The sequence below is a fragment of the Carassius carassius genome, chromosome 34 (assembly GCF_963082965.1).
Source record: "Carassius carassius chromosome 34, fCarCar2.1, whole genome shotgun sequence".
Taxonomy (NCBI): Eukaryota; Metazoa; Chordata; class Actinopteri; order Cypriniformes; family Cyprinidae; genus Carassius; species Carassius carassius.
Window position 1 is genome coordinate 14,649,554 of NC_081788.1, and position 19,997 is coordinate 14,669,550.

At 36.4% G+C, this 19,997-nt stretch overlaps 3 protein-coding genes across 6 annotated transcripts; 1 reads left to right on the forward strand and 2 right to left on the reverse strand.

The window, feature by feature from the left end:
- Window positions 1–556: 556 nt before the first annotated feature.
- On the forward strand, window positions 557–4,884 carry LOC132114465 (SWI/SNF-related matrix-associated actin-dependent regulator of chromatin subfamily B member 1-A-like). Of its 2 annotated transcripts, none has more exons than XM_059522597.1 (9): window positions 557–712; window positions 918–1,029; window positions 1,164–1,272; window positions 1,916–2,053; window positions 2,810–2,937; window positions 3,049–3,215; window positions 3,537–3,727; window positions 4,204–4,335; window positions 4,510–4,884. In XM_059522597.1, exons 1-9 carry the CDS (start codon window positions 629–631, stop codon window positions 4,547–4,549), a joined length of 1,101 nt encoding a protein of 366 aa, XP_059378580.1. In that variant the 5' UTR covers window positions 557–628; the 3' UTR covers window positions 4,550–4,884. The 2 variants fall into 2 exon arrangements, with proteins under 2 accessions (XP_059378580.1, XP_059378579.1); XM_059522596.1 differs by having other exon boundaries at window positions 558–712; window positions 1,143–1,272.
- A 490-nt stretch (window positions 4,885–5,374) lies between these two features.
- On the reverse strand, window positions 5,375–9,601 carry LOC132114466 (derlin-2-like). Of its 2 annotated transcripts, XM_059522599.1 has the most exons (8): window positions 9,377–9,601; window positions 8,811–8,876; window positions 8,616–8,689; window positions 8,084–8,177; window positions 6,325–6,520; window positions 6,155–6,245; window positions 5,965–6,050; window positions 5,375–5,786 (listed from the first exon to the last, which is right to left on the reverse strand). In XM_059522599.1, exons 1-8 carry the CDS (start codon window positions 9,464–9,466, stop codon window positions 5,782–5,784), a joined length of 702 nt encoding a protein of 233 aa, XP_059378582.1. In that variant the 5' UTR covers window positions 9,467–9,601; the 3' UTR covers window positions 5,375–5,781. The 2 variants fall into 2 exon arrangements, with proteins under 2 accessions (XP_059378582.1, XP_059378581.1); XM_059522598.1 differs by lacking the exon at window positions 5,375–5,786 and having other exon boundaries at window positions 5,882–6,050.
- Window positions 9,602–13,550: 3,949 nt separating this feature from the next.
- Window positions 13,551–19,157, reverse strand: LOC132114462 (uncharacterized). Of its 2 annotated transcripts, none has more exons than XM_059522594.1 (8): window positions 18,318–19,157; window positions 18,003–18,226; window positions 17,237–17,793; window positions 16,838–17,148; window positions 16,405–16,496; window positions 16,006–16,178; window positions 15,698–15,912; window positions 13,551–14,808 (listed from the first exon to the last, which is right to left on the reverse strand). In XM_059522594.1, exons 1-8 carry the CDS (start codon window positions 18,463–18,465, stop codon window positions 14,552–14,554), a joined length of 1,977 nt encoding a protein of 658 aa, XP_059378577.1. In that variant the 5' UTR covers window positions 18,466–19,157; the 3' UTR covers window positions 13,551–14,551. The 2 variants fall into 2 exon arrangements, with proteins under 2 accessions (XP_059378577.1, XP_059378576.1); XM_059522593.1 differs by having other exon boundaries at window positions 16,405–16,583.
- Between the last annotated feature and the right edge of the window lie 840 nt (window positions 19,158–19,997).

Here is a 19,997-nt window from a genome sequence, read left to right on the forward strand (position 1 = left end):
TCACATACAATTAAATTAAAGGGGAAAATGTTTATAAAACAATTTGTTTTTTTTTATTGATTTAAATAAAATTACAAATATAGCCAGGGGGGACATTAGGATAAATATATATATATATATATATATATATATATATATATATATATATATATATATATATATATATATATATATATATATATATATATGTGTGTGTGTGTGTGTGTGTGTGTGTGTGTGTAAACAAACAAAGAAATTATAAAGAAATCAATAACAACAATTACTAACACCTTTTCTATTATTGAAAAATAAATCTGGCATTAACAGGCATTAATGCCTAGGCATTAACAAACAATATTAACCATTTACAGTTCTTAAAAAATTAAATCCATTTTCTAAAGCATTCAGAGCCCGGATACGTCATTTTCCTGCGCCAAACAGGTCGTGCGCTCGCTAATATGCGTTCAACGTAACGAGTTGCGCTAAAAAAACTGGATTTAATAAATAATATGTAAAAGTTTGTTTCTTTATTATTTAAAGTTTCCCGTAATATCAACGCTCCACACTCCGCCCCAGTAGGTGGCGGTATATGTACCAAAAGCCAACCGACATAAAACGTTAAAGAAGAAGAGTTGCGCTAACGTTCAACATGGCGTTAAGCAAAACATACGGCAAGAAACCTATTAAATTCCAGCTGGAGGAGGATGGAGAATTTTACATGATTGGATCAGAGGTGTGTAATAGGACGCACTAATGTATTTACGATACATTTAAATGCTAATACAACAGCTAGCTAGCTAAGATTACTGTCAGTCGGGATAATATTTCTAACACACATCAAGTTTAGGGCTGTGCTCTGCGGTTTAACTGAGTACAGTCACTTGAAATAACTATGGCTAATTATTCAGTCAGTCCTGTTTCATTATGTGTCTGTTTAGGTGGGAAATTACTTGCGTATGTTCAGAGGGTCTTTATATAAGCGCTACCCATCTCTCTCAAGAAGATTAGCGACAGTAGAGGAGAGGAAGAAGATCGTAGCATCATCTCACGGTAAGTGTGAACTCACTGTAGACATTTGATAACAGGCCTGAGGACCTACAAGGGTTAAAGTTAGCTGGAGGTGGCACTTTCTCTCTTACAGTATAAGCAATGTTTTGTGTCAGATCACGGTTACACCACTTTAGCCACCAGTGTGACGCTGCTGAAGGCCTCCGAGGTCGAGGAGATCTTTGAGGGGAACGACGAGAAGTACAAGGCTGTGTCCATCAGCACTGAACCTCCAGCCTATCTCAGGTGAACCATTCCTCACCTGCGATTAAGAAAATGCATTCACACTGGCTTCATATTTGAAAATGATCATTACAGAGGATTCTTATTCATTACACAAATTACAAAAATGTAATTTATCATCATTGATTGTTATTGTACTCTTGTTACATTATGTAGATAATTAAAATAAGACATTCAGTGCAAATAAGCATCTTTTGTTGGGGTTCCCCTTTCCTCTGTTTTTGCAAGGGATAAATTACATTCATATAAATTTTTTAATTTATGATTTTTTCTTTCAACAAACAACCCAAAAGAAAGAATCATATAATTATTTTATGCACCAGTTTATCAATTCATAAACATCATACACATTTTATTTTACTAAACATTTAAATAGGAAACTGTCCATAAACTTCCCTGTAAATATTTTCAGGTTATGGCATGAGTGAGGAAATTAGTCTTATGGTGCAATATTTAATATTAGTATAGAATAAGACCCGTTCACACCAAGAACAATAACTATTAAGACAACTGTAACAATAAATATATTAGCACCCACACCAATGGACAATAACATTCTGTTTATTATAGGGTAATTGTTTTGTTTCATCCAGCTGTTGTTGTTGAATGACAGCACATCTGCTTTAACCCATGGTTTCCTTCACAGGGAGCAGAAAGCCAAGAGGAACAGTCAGTGGGTGCCCACTCTTCCCAATAGTTCCCATCATTTGGACGCTGTGCCTTGCTCCACCACCATTAACCGCAATCGACTGGGACGGGACAAAAAAAGAACTTTCCCGCTCTGGTGAGACTTTTCAACATCACATTGAGCTGAGCATCACTGTTCATAAACTGATGGACTCAGAAGTTAATCAGTTTATGATAGAATGTGAAAACATTATGACTCCCGTAATGTTGTTTTACGTCTGCTTAAAGTGATAGTTTACCCCAAAAAGCAAATGATGTCATCCTTTAATGCCATCTCAAGTTGTTCCAAACCTCTATGCCTTTCTTCTTTGAAACACAAAAGAAGATATTTCAGTTCCCATTGACTTTGCATGGACAAAAAAATACTGTGGAAGTCGATAGGAATTGAAAAGTTTATATATACATTGGTTGCCCAAAGTAACGTGAACACCTGGGAAATGGGCAGTATATCTTTATTAAGATGTTTTACCACCATTTGAATTCAATACAGCTTCTGCCTTTCTTAAAATATATTCATACAACTTTTCAGTAGTCTTCAGTTGAATGTTGACTGTCAAAACATCTGCCAGTTGTCCGAGATATTTTGGAGGGGATTTGTCTGGCCAGGGCAGATGTTAAAGTTCATCTCCAACTGTTCAGGTTTCATGATCATGACACCAGAATTTTTGCATTTTTTGTTTAAACTTGTAGCAATTACAGCTCTTTCGTGGATGTTGGATTTATTTGTGGAGCTCTCTATGTGTGATTTTTGTAGAAACAGTGTATTCAAGGTGAATATTGTATTAAACCCCTGTATATAATTTCACTAGTTTCATTTTCTTACCGTTTGTCCCCTGGATTTGTGCTGATACAGCTTTGATGATCATGACCCTGCAGTCATTCATGAGAATGCCACTCAGCCTGAGATCCTGGTTCCCATCCGTCTGGACATGGAGATTGACGGGCAGAAGCTGCGTGATGCTTTCACATGGAACATGAATGGTAGACTCCTTTACATAATTCCAGAGCAGTATTCATTGAAGTTATTTTCGAATGTTTTTTATTCCTCGTTACACAAGTGCCTGAACTCTAATGTTTTCTTTGTCCCGATAGAGAAGCTAATGACTCCGGAGATGTTTGCTGAAATCCTTTGTGACGATCTGGATCTGAGCCCACTGACCTTTGTTCCAGCCATTGCCTCGGCCATCAGACAGCAGATAGAGTCCTACCCCACAGACAGCATACTGGATGAGCAGATGGACCAGAGAGTCATCATTAAGGTACGTGTGTAATTCTGTCGTGTCATCATATCTCATTACTCAGTTATTTTGACCATCTGGTGATATGCATGGAAACACAAGGCTAAACATATGTTTCTCATGCTCACCAAAGCTGTATTTATTTGCTCAAAAATTACAGCAAAGAACTGTTATACTACAAATTATTATTCTGTTGTGTTTTTGTTAAATTTTAAGATGCTATTTATTTCTGATCTTTCAATCACTCTAAAATGCTGATTTAGTGTTCAAGAAACATTTTTATAAGATTGATAGATTATCATAGATTTTGATTGTTGTTGATTTCTCTCTCTATCTCTGTAGTTAAACATCCATGTCGGGAACATTTCTCTGGTGGACCAGTTTGAATGGGACATGTCTGAGAAGGAGAACTCTCCTGAGACATTTGCTCTGAAGCTGTGCTCCGAGCTGGGCCTGGGAGGAGAGTTTGTCACCACTATTGCATACAGCATCCGCGGTCAGCTCAGCTGGCATCAGAGGACCTACGCCTTCAGGTTCAGACTTGTGTACAATCCTTTATTAAGAAACACTTTATCACAATCATAGCCAAGCATAAATTCTTTTAGAGGCTATTCACTGCTTCAGATAAAATTTAACGTAATCAGTGAAGTCTTTGTGTGTTGTTAAATTGCTGTATGTTGATAAAACACAGAAAAATATAGTCCCCATATGGTTAGAGAAATTTTGTGAGTGACCCATTTAAATGTTTTTCTGTTTATATGATATAGACCATAGGAAAGGGTTCACAACTTGTAAACAAATGTGAACTTTCTCTAAGTTTGGACATCTTTTCAGACAGTGTCTTATGTCTGGGACATTACAAAACTCATCAGAAGGGTCATGTTTTTCCTCTGGGAGGAAGACATAAATTGTTTAGCCCATTTTTGTGAACCTACTAATAAAGAACAGACTCAAAAGAACAACTGGTCTCTGAACTGGGTCTAAAATGCTGTGTTTTGTCTTTTTGTAGTGAGAATCCTCTCCCCACAGTGGAGATTGCCATCCGAAACACAGGTGATGCTGACCAATGGTGTCCACTGCTGGAGACACTGACAGATGCTGAGATGGAGAAGAAGATCAGGGACCAGGACAGAAACACAAGGTAAGAGAGAATTAACTGCCTCACTTAAGATAGCATTCTGCCCCATAGCAGGTGTGCACCAACAAGACAAACTAGGCAAACCATATGTCAATGACCATTTATCATTTCTTTAAGACCAATAATACTACTTTGTACAGATTTGCGAGATTTTGTTTCAAACTTTTTCTCTTTCAGGCGAATGAGACGACTTGCAAACACAGCCCCAGCATGGTGAAAATAACAGCCCCCTCCCACAACTGTGTAAATCTGAAGAGGAAATAGCAATAGAGCTACAACCCGGCATTACTGACATAAAATCATAGACATTCCACTGGCCAGTCCAGATCCACTCCCTCCAGATCAGAGTTACTCACTGTAAATAAAGCAACCTCTTTTCCAGTCTGGCCTGACCTTCCTCTGTACCCACTGTATGTCATCTTGGAAACGGACCGTCTTTGTCTTGAAATTGAGAACATTTTATGGCATCTTTATTTGTCTTGTTTTGCGTTTTGTGTATAGATGGCAATTTGTAAACATAATGTGCTTTTAAATAAAATTAAGACACTTTTTTTTTTTTTTTTTTGGAATGCTTTTCATTCTCAAAAGCTTGGGATGACAGTCCCAATGGGGCAAGTGGGACTAGTGTCTTAAGAAATAAAAGTGTCGGTATTGTTATGAACTTGCAATCTATTCACTTTCAGTGCTGTGGATATTGGTATAAAAATATAAGCCATATTTTTATTTGTAAAGCAGAAATCTCCAACAAGCAATCAAATTTTAAATATGATACAACAGAAAACTTAATTCATCAGCATTCAGACAAACAAATGTATTTGTATTCATATTTAGAGAAAAACACATGTACATACATCTATGCTTTTTAGTAAATTTAATCTTTTTGTGGAGCACATTCTTCCAGGCAATCCATCTTTCAGTTTCACTGCATAAAGCTTTTTGTGTTTTCTCATTGGTGCTGTGCTAACAAAAGGCCACAGGCTTGAAAATGCATAGTCTGCGGTTCAGTTTGGCATTTCAGATAGTCGGCACATTTGTGATAGTGTCCAACTGCCTCAATGCTGACTCTGTTGACTAGAAAGAGATACGGCACTGTATTGTACCCAGGAAAATGCCCTCTTGTGGAGTTCGCACACCCTCCCAAATTATGGATTATATTTTGGGAGATTGAATCTGGCTTCTCTTTCAACTCCAATCCTTCCATCCACCACTACTTTGTAAAATTCAGTAAATGCAAGTCTTCGAGAAAATGGCAATTGTTTCGAACCCTGTGGTGTGAAGTAAAACAGAAAGGCATTGTTCTTCCAGAACAAAAATAACAAAGGAAAACTTGTTTGTGACATGCATGGCACTGAATGCAAAATTTGGATTCATTTATTGTGTACACAAAGGCACTGAGGTGGCCATAGTCTCCGGCTTTCCTGGATCCACAGTGGACCGTGTGCTAAAGCATCACCCTGTTAACAAAGAGTGTCTTCCATTACACAGACTGACTTACAAACCTTGACATGCAGACATAAACTTTCCCAAGTAAAGCAAGGAGGACTTTAAAAGCATGACAAGATTTATTGTTGTCTTTGTGGTATTGAAATCTTCAGTTTTCGTCATTTTGACCTTGCCCGTCATCTTCTTCACCTTGTCCATTCCGGGATATCCCACTCTGGTCTTCTGGAAGAGGGGCATAATTCGGATCTTCTTGAGGCATGTCAAACAAAACACGACTGCAAAACATTAATGAATATTTATGATTTAATTTTCTGTGTTGAACGCAAACAAATTATAAAAAGAAAAACATAATATTTCAAATAGTTATAGTCATACTCACAAAATTCCTGGAGTGGCAAGAAGCTTTCTGCCTCCGGGCTGGTTAGGAAATACATCCTCCAGGAAGTAGTAGATGTGTCCTACACCAATCCCTATTTATACACAAACATAATATATACACTACTGTTCAGCTCTTTTGTCATGAGCATTTAGGGACAAAAGTTAACATACCCAAAAGATCAATAACAATGGAGTTGCCCAGTAACAGTGAGAATCCCATGAGCACCCAGGGAAGGAATGGGGCCTGGAAGTTGAGCAGGCCGAAGAAGTTCATGCGGATATAAGGGTTCCTTCTACTCCAGATATAAACCAGCATGATAGTGAAAGCCTGTCCTAAAAAGAACAGGTTGGCAAATAGACCAAAAAGCTATAGACACTGGAGTTAAAGAAGACTGAATTAGACTAAAGACTGAATTCATCACTACAAATAAACAACATCAAAGGATGAAATGTTCCTGATGAATAAACATTGACACTTAAAACCCACGGAAGCCCATGTCTGCCACATAAGAAATAAAAATCATGCTTTGGTAAATCATATTTATGACATTGTTCATAATTATGGGATAAAAAGACATAATTGTGACACAAAAGTTGGAATCATGACAAAAGTCATTTGTGAGAAAAAGCTGAAATTATGACATTATGATTACGTCATAGTTATGAAAACATTTGAAACTGAGATTAAAAAGTATATTATGTGACAATAAATCATAATTATGACATTCATTATATGACCTTTTGTCATAATTATTTTAATTATGTCAACTATTATTTAATAACTTGAACTTTTTTCCTCTTATTATAATTCATATAATTCTTATGTGGCGGAAATGGGTTTCCATATCAATCTGTAGGTTAGGCTGAACAGATGAACTGAGTTTACAGTGCTAGTTCACCCCAAAATTAATATTGCTATTGTTTACTTATCATGTCATTTCATTTAAATTAGTATTTCAAAATATTTTTATGTTTCTATATTTGTAATCAAATAAATGCTGTCTTAGTGAGCATAAGAGACTTCTTTCAGAAACATAAAAAAATCTTCCCTTAGTGACGCTATTTGGTTTTAATCCCACAAAGGTATCCTTATCATCTTTACAGTCAAATGCTTTAGCTTTTTGCTTAATAATTGCCAAAAGACTTATACTGATAAACTGGAAAAATCCTCTTCCACCTAGTTACTTTCATTGGATGCATGACCTATTGCAGTTTATTCAAATAGAAAAAAAATAGATTTACAATGATTGGCAGAACAGAACAATTTCATATGATTTGGCAACCTTTTCTTTTGCACTTTAAAAAAATATTTTTCTATAAATAAACATTTATGTAGCCACTCCTTTGAATATGACCTTAGCTGTTTTTGTCCTCTCTCTCGTCCCTGTTTGTTTAAGACACAGAGTACATAAAAAAGGGAAATAAATTGTATTTGGTTTTCTTGACAGATGGCAGTGATTGGTAAAAAAATGTTTCTTTCTTTCCTTAGAAATATTTACAGTTTTTGCTGTATTTATTTATACTGATACCACATTGTACATGCATACTACATTACTAGTTTTCCTACTTGTATTATTGTGTAATGTACTAGTATGTTTTGAAGCAAGCATTTATAATCCTTATTTTTTTCCTTATGTTTTTTTTTTGGTTGAGTCAGAGAGTAGGAAATACATCTGTTTAATTTCATCTGTATTTTTTTTTTTTTTTTGTCAATATGTTGAAACAAACATTGTATTGTCTTTTATTATCTCTCTGATTGGTAAAATACCAATAAAAAGAGTTAAACAAAAAATCTTCCCAACCCCAACTGGACTGAACGCTTCAAAAGACATGTGCTATCAGTGATAACTATAATTGATAGTAATCATTGATAATAACATGATATAGGGTTTGGTGAAGAGATGCATGCTTGGCTTTTGCTGAAGGATACAGTCATGAGAACACCACCGAACAGGAACATATAGACAAAATCTGCCGTTCGACCGCGGAAGGAGCCTTCCTCCAGCATTCGACAGTAACGATATCTGCTCAGTCAAGGGCATAAACTCAGATGACCTACAGTAGGGCTGCTCCGATCACGATCGGCCGATCGTTAATGCGCATCTCGTCAGTAAAGCTGGTTCTCTAATCAGCGGTAAATTCCATCAGGTGCGTGATTTCACATAGAGCAGCTGTTACTACACAGAGCCGCTGTTAACTGAGAAGATGCGCAAATCCACTTCATTTTCAGTGTTTATTTGCGCATCTTCTCAGCTAACAACGGCTCTGTGTAGTAACCAGCTTTACTGACGAGATGCGCATAACGATCGGCCGATCGTGATCGGAGCAGCCCTAACCTACAGCACAGCTGCACACGAGCCAAACGGCTATTATGCAAAGCAAACACACTGTGAAACTGTGTATGTGTTTCGTGTGCACACTTCCTCATAGACGACCAACAGTGCAAAATCAAAAAAGGATACAGAAAAATCATGTTGAACAAGAAGCTGAATCCAAGAGGTCCAAAAAACAAGAAGTTTGTGATCAGTCGCCATATCTACATAAAGGAAGAGAGGAAACATAAATTTACAGTACATCAAAATTAAAGACTACATAGCAACTGTTGTTAAAGTGGCTGTTATAAACACAACATGTTTCAAGAGTATTAGGGTACAGACCTGGTATTTCTTTAAAATCAAGTCAGGGTTAAAATAGAGTTGAAACGGTGTGATGAGCTCCAATTGCTGTAATAAACAAACAAAGTTAAGCAAGTCAGGGTTTTCCTTAAATTGATCTATTATAGACTGGTTCTGTAGGTTCTATTGCTCTTAACTGGGGTGATTTTTGGGTAGTTGACTGTGACAAGCTATTTTGCATAATAACACATAACATTTTATGGCCTCATTAACTGAGGCGATTTATAATGTTTGCAGCTTTTAAAAAAATTATGTCATGTTGCAGTAAAAGTTACAGCCCAAAAATAAAATACACAAGATATTTATAGAAAATATAATATAAACAAAATATAAATCTCTATTGACCTTATACTCAAATCAATTTTTGACATTGAAATATACCTACTCAAACTCAATTATTTTTTCATGTTAGATCTTTGAGCATTTACACTGACAATGAACACTGAATGTGGGGAAGATAATAACAATTGTGAAGGCATATTGACTTACAGTCTTCAGTACGTGATGATTCTATATTTATACTGTAATGTGAATCCAGGATCCCTTACCACAGCTGCAGTTGTCAGGACGCATGCAGTGGTATAAGCTCGCGTGACGGCTGGGATCTGCATGTACTCTTGAGTGACGCTGTTTGCCATGATGTTTCTCCAGCGTATTTAACTCTTCTGCACACTTTTACTGCGTATCCGTGTGGTCACTTATCCCACAACGCATTTCAGTACATTGACGTTGACCTACGATCGACCGGTTCAGTGTGCATAGGCTTTATGGCTCAGTAGTATGGAAAGCCAAATGGGTCAGAATACGCGTGCTTTTCAACGCCGTATTCATTTTAAAACGCCGTTTTCATAACGCCGCCAGGCGTTAAATAAGCGCCGTTACGTGATAAGTTGACGCCAGACGCCACCAGGCGTTAAAATAACGCCACACGCCTACCGACGTTAAGTTAACGCGACACGCCACTTAAGATGCAAATTTATTCGCTCATCTACATGGACACACCTCTCATGGCTACGAGGACTCTACGGCAAGTCAGAGCATCCAGTTTGCAAGAGCGCGAAGATGGCAAGAAGAGCGTTTGTTTTGCAGTGTAAACACACTGTTAATGACTGCACTCGCCTTTTACTGTCTGATAATCCCGGGCCTGCTGTTTTTCAGTCATCATTAAACAGGTAAAGATTGTGTTTATGTTCTCCAAAATAATTTAGTTAGAGTTGTAACGGTCACGTTTTGATAGACACGATTACATGAGCTGTTGATTTAACTTGCTAATTTTAATGGCACAATAATGGCACAATATTTTTTTTAACACAATTTACTAACTTTTATGCCCCAGAACTATGTTAAGTCATCTTAATACATTTTATGCAGTTGTTTGGAAGCAAACAAGATGCATTACAGTGTTTCTCCACCCTGGACCTGGGCATCCCCCAACACTGCACATTTTGTATGTCTTCCTTATCTGACACTGCCTTTTCAGTCCCCTGAGTTTCTTTTAATGAGCTAATGAGTTAAATCAGGTGTGTTTGATTAGGTAGACACACAAAATGTGCATTGCTGGAAATGCCAGAATGAACTGTCTCATATAGTTATTACAGGAATCACAAATAATTCCAACTTTGAAAATGATCAGTCGTTTGAACGAATGGACTGAATGATTTTTAAACATTTACTGACACCTACTAGCAGTGAGTATCTTTTTTAGTTTATGTTTAAAATATATTGGCTATATAGTTTCTCAAAAATTGAAATTCTTTTTATTAACATCTACCCACCCCAATGTTGTTTCAAACCTAAATGTCTATATTTCTTTTGGGGAACATATATTTTGAAGAATGCTGGTAACCAAGCTGTTTTAGTCATTAAATGTATGTAAATAATGATTCAGATGCAGCTTCAATAAATAAATAAATAAATAAATAAAAAATTGACAGTGTAGCCTAAATGTAAATTGAATATTTCTTTCTAAAGCAACATGTTAGAACAACATTTTTTAGACTTTAAAATAAGTTTTGAGGTTATTTTTCTTTCTTTTTAAAAAAACATAGCATGATATACTATTTAAAACAAAGCAAAAAATTATGTATTGTTATTAATTTATTTAATATAAAAATAATAATAATAAAAAAAAAACATTTACTTTTTAGACTTCAAACCATGCTGAGGAGCCTGGAATGGGCAAAGGGGACTCTTCTACATACTCAGGCAGCAGATGAGATCATCCATGAAGTATCAGATTTTATTCAGGAGATTCAAACTTCTGAACCAAGAGCACAGGATGGTAAATGCAATCAAACAATCTTAATTACTCACAGTAAACTTCAGTTAGATTGTCTGATTTTGATGGCCAGTAACTTGACATCTACAGTAATATATTTTGAATAATTTTGCTAAGCATAACATATCACACAGACATACAAACTATTGGAAAAATTAAGAAGTCTGTTTATAATTGTTTATAAAAGCAATATATTATAATTATTCTACAGACAGCACTGTATATCGACCTCCACTGATTCGTAGTGGATCCAGAGGTGCACCATCTTATGTCATTACACAGGATCAGCTGTCATTTTTGTTGTCTTGTGGCTTCACTGTAAAACAGATTGCACAAATTCTACACACCTCCATATCCACAGTCAAGCGACGTTTAAGGTAAGTTATATAATATAATAACTAATATCCATTGACTACACACATTATACCCTGTTCACAGGTGTATTTGTCATGCAAAACTAATAAAATGATGGAAACATTTTATTTTATCCCAGTTACATATGTTACATGTAGTGTGCATAATTACATGATACTGACCATAAACTAAACCCTAATCCTATTCCTAACCACAACCCTATAGTAAGTGCATCTAGATTATTATTATTATTATTTAGTACTTAAATGTGTAATTACACTGTGTAACCCGATTAATAAAGTGAATTTTATTTATATTTACATTTAGTCAGTTAGTGGACACTTTTATCCAAAGCATTTTATAACAATAGAAACATATTTGGGAATTTGCTCCACCTAGATTAAAATGTCATATGTTTAGGCTGACTGGAGTACTCATCTCATTAGATCATAATGAGTTGGGAAAAATGCTGAGTGCAACTTTTGATTTATTTTAGCGCTCCTATTAAATGTTAAAATGCTTGGATATATATTTCCAGGTGCTTCAATCTGTTGCAGTCTTCCTCATACTCAGATATATCTGATGCAGATTTAGATGAAAAAATTAGGGATATAGTGGCTGGAAATGACCAACTTGGACCAGAGGCAGTTCGAGCACAACTGAGGACAGAGGGAATTCGGGTTCAGAGGTGCAGAGTGCGGAGCAGTATGCATCGTGTCAACCCAAGGGCTGCAGCTCTCAGAGCAATGTCTCAGAGACTACGTAGAAGGTCCTACCGTGTCGCAGGACCTAATTCTTTATGGCATCTTGATGGAAATCACAAACTAATAAGGTAATTTTCTTTTTAAATGCAATCTTAAACATTGCATTATGCCTTAACCACTTTATTCTTCTGTTGCTTTAACAAAATGCCATTAAGTCACTAAATTTAAAATTTGTTTTTAAAAGTCTAAATTTCAGAATTAAGCAGTTGATTAACAGAAATCAGTATGGCTGCATAAAAAGGGTTGTTGAAATGGATGTAACAGTGCTCTTGTAGAACATCTAAAGCACACCCTTCATTGGATATTTTGTTGTTGTCTAATGCAGGTTTTATGCTCAACTAAGTAATTATGTATTTGTGTTAATTTAGATGGAGGATAGTAATTCATGGTGCCATTGATGGCTACAGTCGGCTTGTCACCTTTCTCCAAGCATCTAACAACAATCGCAGCAGCACTGTCATGAACTGCTTCTTGGATGCCATTTCCAAATATGGAGTCCCTTCCAGAGTAAGGACTGACCATGGGGGAGAGAACAATGCAGTGTGCTTGTTCATGAACCTGTTCAGAGGCACTGAACGAGGGAGTGCTCTTAGAGGAAGAAGTACACACAATCAGAGGATTGAAAGACTTTGGGTCGATCTGTGGCGTGGGGTGTCAAATGTGTACTATGACCTTTTCCACTTTCTTGAGAGTGAGGGCATTGTGGATGTAGATAATGAAATGCACATGTGGGCTCTGCAATATGTCTACATCCCAAGAATTAACAAAGACTTGACAAATTTTAAACACCAGTGGAACAATCATGGTTTACGAACCGAGAGACACCAGTCACCTCTACAAATCTTTGTCCGGGATTGCCTGGCACAACAGAGTCTGCCAAGTACTGCAATGCAGGAGATATTTGCAAGACCCTCAGACTCCACTGGAGGAGAGACTAATTCAGCAGAGCTTGTTGGTGGTGACAGTCATTCTGTATCTGGAGCGGTATCTCATGTGCATTGGCTTGAACGAGTTACCGTACCTCCAAACCAGTTCACTGTGACTGATGATGAGATGAAACAACTCACAGAACAAATTGATCCACTTGAAGGTCCCCGGGAAAATCTTGGAGTAAATGTACTTAAAGATGTCCTTTCTTTTGTGGAAAACCTAAGAATGTAAATTGACATTTAACAGTGTCACTGTTACTTGTTTGAAGTGTTTTACATGGCATGTGTCATATTCTGATCGGTATCTCCCCTCTACTTTCCTGACTCATTTATAGTTTATGTAAGGGCTAGTCATATCCCTGAGATAAAAAAAAAAAAAAAAAAACACTAAATCACATTAATAAACAACTTTTTATTGTAATTGTGATGTAAATTTCATTAATTTGTAGTATAATCTGAATACTTTCAGATGTGGATTCTTATCAGATATCCCAAGACAGAGCAGAACTGGAGAAAGGGACAAAACTTAGCAACCCCTACAAACATCAAAAAGCTGTAGTAGAACTGTATGATGAAATGTCCATTGTATAACTTTAGATAATCGAAGTGCACACATCCAACAGGCTGAAGGGCTTAATGTGAGTGCTCAACCACGTAAATACCTAAAACTAAGAAGAAATTTGGCACACCACAGCTCCAAAAGTATTATGTTCTCATCAAAGGTGACATTCCGAGCCTACAAGCTCTTCATTAGACAATGAACACATACATAGTTCAGGTTTTATATATAGCACAAACCTGAATGACATGATCACCCACATGATCCAAAAAAGGGCAATCAGGAAATCACCTCACATAAAGGCAATAAACAAACCTAAAAGTGAATACAACCACTAACTACAAATTCTGAACCTAAGCCTATATAAAAAAAATAGCTGTAAAGTATACATAAATTATAGAATCAAATTTACATTTGATTCTATCTTGATGTTGATTGTTTTCTTAACATCAGGCATTTTATTTAATGATTTTTGTGAGAGATAAAGTATTGTTCTTTTATGTATATTTTGCAAGTATTTTTTTTTTTTTAATATGTTGAGGTTCAGCATTTGTAGTTAATGGTTGTTTTCACTTTTATGTTTATTGCCTTTATCTGATTGCCATTCGGTTTGGGGGGCGGGGGGTCATGTGGGTGATCATGTCACTCTAGTTTGATGTATGTGATCATTGTCTGATGAAGAGCTTGTAGGCTTGAAATGTCACTTTTGGTGAGAATATAAATATTTTTCTACTCTTAGAGCAGTGGTGTGCCAATTTAGCTCTTCATGTTTCATAATAAAACTTTAAAACATGAAAATATTTAAAACTATTACATCAGTAACAGCCAACACAATTTTTCTACATCACTCCAAAAGTGGGGGATTGCAAAATACCACTTTCCATGTTTTCTCTGAAGAGTTCATAGCTGGGATGGATTGGTAGCCTCAAGACAATGCTGCAGGTATTTGCCTCTGGAAAAATTTTAGGGGCCTCATTCTCTTGAGGGTGTAAGAACTCCAATTTGGGTTCCACTGGGAACCCTAGCCTCGGAATAGCAGTAGATCCTGACACAAATCCAAGAATCTTGTCTAAGGTGAGGGGATATGCAGTTCCTTCTAGTAAAAATGAACAGGAAAAAAAAAAGTTAATGACCATTTTGCAGATACAGAATACCAGTAAAGTAGTTGTCACAGTTTATTGTACTTCATGTTCTTCCAAACCCATATAAGTATCCTCATCCCAGATAACAATAAAGTATAGTTGAATGTACTAAAAATACTTAAAAACAAGCAAGTACTTTTGTAGTAAATTCATTTTTTTGTGCTAAATAAGATTATATTTTATATAGACACTAATTAAAGGTGTATTTCTACTTGCACTTGAAAAAGTATATTAAGTAGCACTAATACTCAAATTCATTTTTAGTGCATTGAAATAAAGTATCCTATCACAAAAATATACAGAGGACTTTTATTTGTGTACTTCTAAAGTTTGATTTCATTACATTAAAAATTAGTTCAATCTTAGTAGATTTTTATATAGTAATCCTAAATTAAACTTTTAATAAATATAAGTACATTTTCCCAACTGTACCACATAAGTACACTTAATATAAATTGATTTTAAGTGTAGTCAGATAAAGTAAACCAAATATACAAGTGTTTTATAAGTGTATTAGTTAAAGGTGTGCTATGGTTCAGTATATATTTAAAAGTGTATGAAAGATTTGTTCAAGTGGCAACTAAATACATTTTAATACAGGGATAATATGTTAAAAGCACACATGAGCTATGGGATTTCATCAAACATATATACATTTTTATTTAATTTATCTTAAAAAAATATGATAGATAGATAGATAGACAGACAGACAGACAGACAGACAGACAGACAGACAGATAGATAGATAGATAGATAGATAGATAGATAGATAGATAGACAGACAGACAGAGAGAGAGAGAGAGAGAGAGAGAGATCCAACATAGCTTCAGTTTGATCTCATACCTTCCACTTCTATGAGCCAGTCCCTCCAGAAACAGATTGTTCTACTCTCCACTACTCTCCTGTTGCTGCCAACTGGAGAAAGTTCTGCTTTAAACAAAGCAGATATGTCTTCGGCCAAAAGTGGCTTCTCCTCATACATAAATACTTCTTTAAAGAGCTGAGGATGCTTTTGCATCAAATGTAAAAGCCCAAGACACTCCAGGCCCTCTTTAAATCTAGATAAGCAAAACATGTACCAAATGTGAAACAATGACAAAATAGTACTGGTAATTTGTCAGGTGAAAATATCTGTACATTCTTATACTCACTGTTCCAAGGAATCCCTCAACCTGTTCTCGATGAAAAACTTGGTAGCTGATTCCACTAAGTTGTCTCTGTCTTCTAGCGTCTGGATGTGCCATAGAGACCCCAGCATACTTAATTGGTCAGACGCCTCCATTATAGCACACTGTGCTTCATTTACATTCTGTGCCAACTGGATCTAAATTGACAATGAATTTAACACAAAATTAGCCATTAAATACAAGAAACAAAATACTTATATAAAACATTTAAATATTTAATGCACACACAAACCCTTAAGTAAGAGCTTTTTAAGGTTAAGGTTAACAATTTAAACATTCTAAGATATTACCACTATCGCCAAATTACAGTTACTAACAAAGCAACAGCTGGCATAAATGAAAATGTGCAATATATAAACTAACCTTGGTCATCTTTGCTCTGAAGTCATAGTCAGCAATCTCTTGAAGGTCTGGTACTGGGGGCTGAAGGTTGCACACCTGACAGAACAGTCTTTCTGAAAAAAAATTTGGCTCCACACCACCATGTATCAGGCACACAGCTATCATCCGTCCAACTATTTTGTACATTCCATTGTACAGTGCTGTAACACATGGGAAAAGCATTATTATGTCTATAAACAATGCTTAGAAAATGTGTGGTGCTTCTTAAAAAATTAATCACTTTTTTCATAGGGGACTATGTTTTAATTTTAATAATTAAAGATGATTTTTATAAAGACCTAATGACATTCAATGTGAAAGTGTGCAGAATTACAGAAAATTATAAAGGAGGCAAACTATTTTTCCAAAATGCTTAATGTAAACACACACACACACAAATTAGGCAGGAGGTTACCTTTGGAATTGCAGGCAAGTGTTTTTTTCCAGTCCTCTCCATCAAATATTTCGCATGAGTGGATTTCCCTCATCAGCAAAGTTAAAAATTCTCTCGTTGGTCCACCCTCATCAGCGGCTCCCTCACCAATCCCATCAGCATCTCTGAACACAACATCTAGTTTTGCCTCAGGGTTAAAACGTTGGCGTCGGAAGGCTCTGATGCCACTGTCTAGGATGTTGCATCGTGTTACATTGATTTGGTTGGAAATGGGTGCAGCTGTAAAATCCACTTTGTTTGACATTGTATTTAACAATGATTTCAGGTCAACACTGAAAAAAATAAATAAAAGAGAATGTTACTCCGTCTTTTGATCCAACTACAGTATAAATACATGTCTAACAACATCAATTGACTTACTCATACTCATCTTCATCTGAGATATAAATATCTGTGTCTGGACTGAGTAAAGAAAATGCCACTGAAACTTCTGGAGAGGAGGCCACGGCTGGAGCTGGAGCAGCAGAGGAGGCCACGGCTGGAGCTGAGAAGGAGGCCACGGCTGGAGATGAGAAGGAGGCCACGGCTGGAGCTGGAGCTGGAGAGGAGGCCACGGCTGGAGCTGGAGCTGGAGAGGAGGCCACGGCTGGAGCTGGAGCTGGAGAGGAGGCCACGGCTGGAGCTGGAGCTGGAGAGGAGGCCACGGCTGGAGCTGGAGCTGGAGAGGAGGCCACGGCTGGAGCTGGAGCTGAGAAGGAGGCCACGGCTGGAGCTGGAGCTGGAGAGGAGGCCACGGCTGGAGCTGGAGCTGAGAAGGAGGCCACGGCTGGAGCTGGAGCTGGAGAGGAGGCCACGGCTGGAGCTGGAGCTGAGAAGGAGGCCACGGCTGGAGCTGAGAAGGAGGCCACGGCTGGAGATGAGAAGGAGGCCACGGCTGGAGCTGGAGAGGAGTTCACTTGTGCAAGTGCATAAGTACTCTGTAAAATTGAACAACTGTGATCTTTCATTTGAATGTACTATTGCACTATTTGTAGCACTTTTGTTTATACATAATATAAAGGAAGCAATAAAATATTAGGCTGTCCAAAAAACGAAGACTGATATGAAATAGATCAAACAATAGGAACACAGTTTCTACATAATACTGCAGACACAAAGAGGCCTTTTGAATATTAGATTAGATTACCTTCTCTTGTACATAAAGTGCCGATCTTCCTAGCTGCCCACTAGCAATTATGGCTGCTGGGGTTTTTGACTCCAGACTCAAACGTGAAACCTGCCTCTGTGCATCAACCCTGCATAATTCAAACTCTCTCCCTTGAAGCTGTGGAAACGTGCTTCTGAGAATTTCTGCAAACTGTGTCTCACTCTGCTCTCTCTGTACAACAAGTCTCTGACTGGCAATGGCATCTATTGGTCAACAATGTGAAATGCTGTTAGTTTAATTTGTTTACAATCAACATGACAATTTCATGAATAGCATTATAAGCAAAGGACTTACCTCTCAAAGAAGATAACCGATCAATACCAGTGCGGAGAAGAGTTACTTTAAATGTACATGTCACATTTCTCCTCCGCGTCCTTCTGGGACGAGCAGGACCATGCAACGGCTGTTCGTTGCGGAACATCTCAAACCTTTCAGAGAACATTTAAACATAACTCTACTACGAAATTTAAACATATTTGCTATAACCTAATTAATGATCTGAGATAAAGTAAGTTTGATACTTATTGTTTGTTATTATAATGTCATGATTTAAGTTGTCGAATTAAATCATCCAATTAATTTATAGGGCTAATAAATAGATTTTATTTAAAGATTTTACAGATAGATAGATAGATAGATAGATAGATAGATAGATAGATAGATAGATAGATAGATAGGCAGACAGACATTCCCTACCTGTCCACAAGACTTTGTTCTCCAAGCTCTGCTGGTGATGCTTCAAGTAAACTGTCAAGTTGGGCATTTATGCGATCCCTAATCCCACTGAGACGTCTTCTAAAATTATTAGGTACACCAGACATCTTTGTTGTTCTCTGATAAAGAGATTAATAATGACCTAACAATCTAAAAAACGCGCCAGACACTACATCCGGTGCTGTCTTAAAATCATAAATGAATCAGACGTTTGAACGAATCGATTTAATAAATGATTCAGTGACATGCTGCCACCTACTGGCGGTTTCAGTTTCATTTTATAAATTGAGTCATTTAAATTGTTTAATATTTCTATATTCAAAACTTCATATTTTAAACATTAATCTCATAACATCGTTATTATGCATGAAGTCTGTAAATATTCCTTAATGCAACAAAAAAAGTTAAGTGCATGGCAAAGATGAAATGTTGATGCTAAGTTAAAATCTAAATGTTTTGGCTTTAAAATATGGAATACATTTAATAAAGTTTGAAAAAGGGGATTATAAAGGTTAAAAAACTAATCTTTAAGGAGTCAAATATCGCCCTATAATGTATATATATATATATATATATATATATATATATATATATATATATATATATATATATATATATATATATATATATATATATATATATATATATATATATAGTACAGACCAAAGGTTTGGACACACCTTCTCATTCAAAGAGTTTTCTTTATTTTCATGACTATGAAAATTGTAGATTCACACTGAAGGCATCAAAACTATGAATTAACACATGTGGAATTATATATAGAATTATATACATAACAAAAAAGTGTGAAACAACTGAAAATATGTCATGTTCTAGGTTCTTCAAAGTAGCCCCCTTTTGCTTTGATTACTGCTTTGCACACTCTTGGCATTCTCTTGATGAGCTTCAAGAGGTAGTCACCTGAAATGGTCTTCCACAGTCTTGAAGGAGTTCCCAGAGAGATGCTTAGCACTTGTTGGTGCTTTTGCCTTCTGTCTGCGGTCCAGCTCACCCCTAAACCATCTCGATTGGGTTCAGGTCCGGTGACTGTGGAGGACAGGTCATCTGGAGCAGCACCCCATCACTCTCCTTCTTGCTCAAATAGCCCTTGATGCCTTCAGTCTGACTCTACAGTTTACATAGTCATGAAAATAAAGAAAACTCTTTGAATATATATATATATATATATATATATATATATATATATATATATATAAAGGAATGTAAGCATAGACGCCTTAAGACCTTAATGTTACCTTT

Bases quoted from the DNA above. Each gene is read 5' to 3' on its own strand.
- LOC132114466 (XM_059522598.1), bottom strand. From the start codon at position 9,466: ATGGCAAACAGCGTCACTCAAGAGTACATGCAGATCCCAGCCGTCACG. The intron at 8,877-9,376 runs GTAAGGGATCCT...TGTTTATTACAG, and splicing joins TCCTGACAACTGCAGCTGTG to CAATTGGAGCTCATCACACC. The intron at 6,051-6,154 runs GTGAGTATGACT...AATGTTTTGCAG, and splicing joins CTTGCCACTCCAGGAATTTT to TCGTGTTTTGTTTGACATGC.
- LOC132114465 (XM_059522596.1), top strand. From the start codon at position 629: ATGGCGTTAAGCAAAACATACGGCAAGAAACCTATTAAATTCCAGCTG. The intron at 1,273-1,915 runs GTGAACCATTCC...TTTCCTTCACAG, and splicing joins GAACCTCCAGCCTATCTCAG to GGAGCAGAAAGCCAAGAGGA. The intron at 2,054-2,809 runs GTGAGACTTTTC...GTGCTGATACAG, and splicing joins AAAAGAACTTTCCCGCTCTG to CTTTGATGATCATGACCCTG.
- LOC132114462 (XM_059522593.1), bottom strand. From the start codon at position 18,465: ATGTTCTCTGAAAGGTTTGAGATGTTCCGCAACGAACAGCCGTTGCAT. The intron at 15,913-16,005 runs GTGAGTATAAGA...TTGCTTATCTAG, and splicing joins TTGAGGGATTCCTTGGAACA to ATTTAAAGAGGGCCTGGAGT. The intron at 14,809-15,697 runs GTATGAGATCAA...CATTTTTACTAG, and splicing joins CTGGCTCATAGAAGTGGAAG to AAGGAACTGCATATCCCCTC.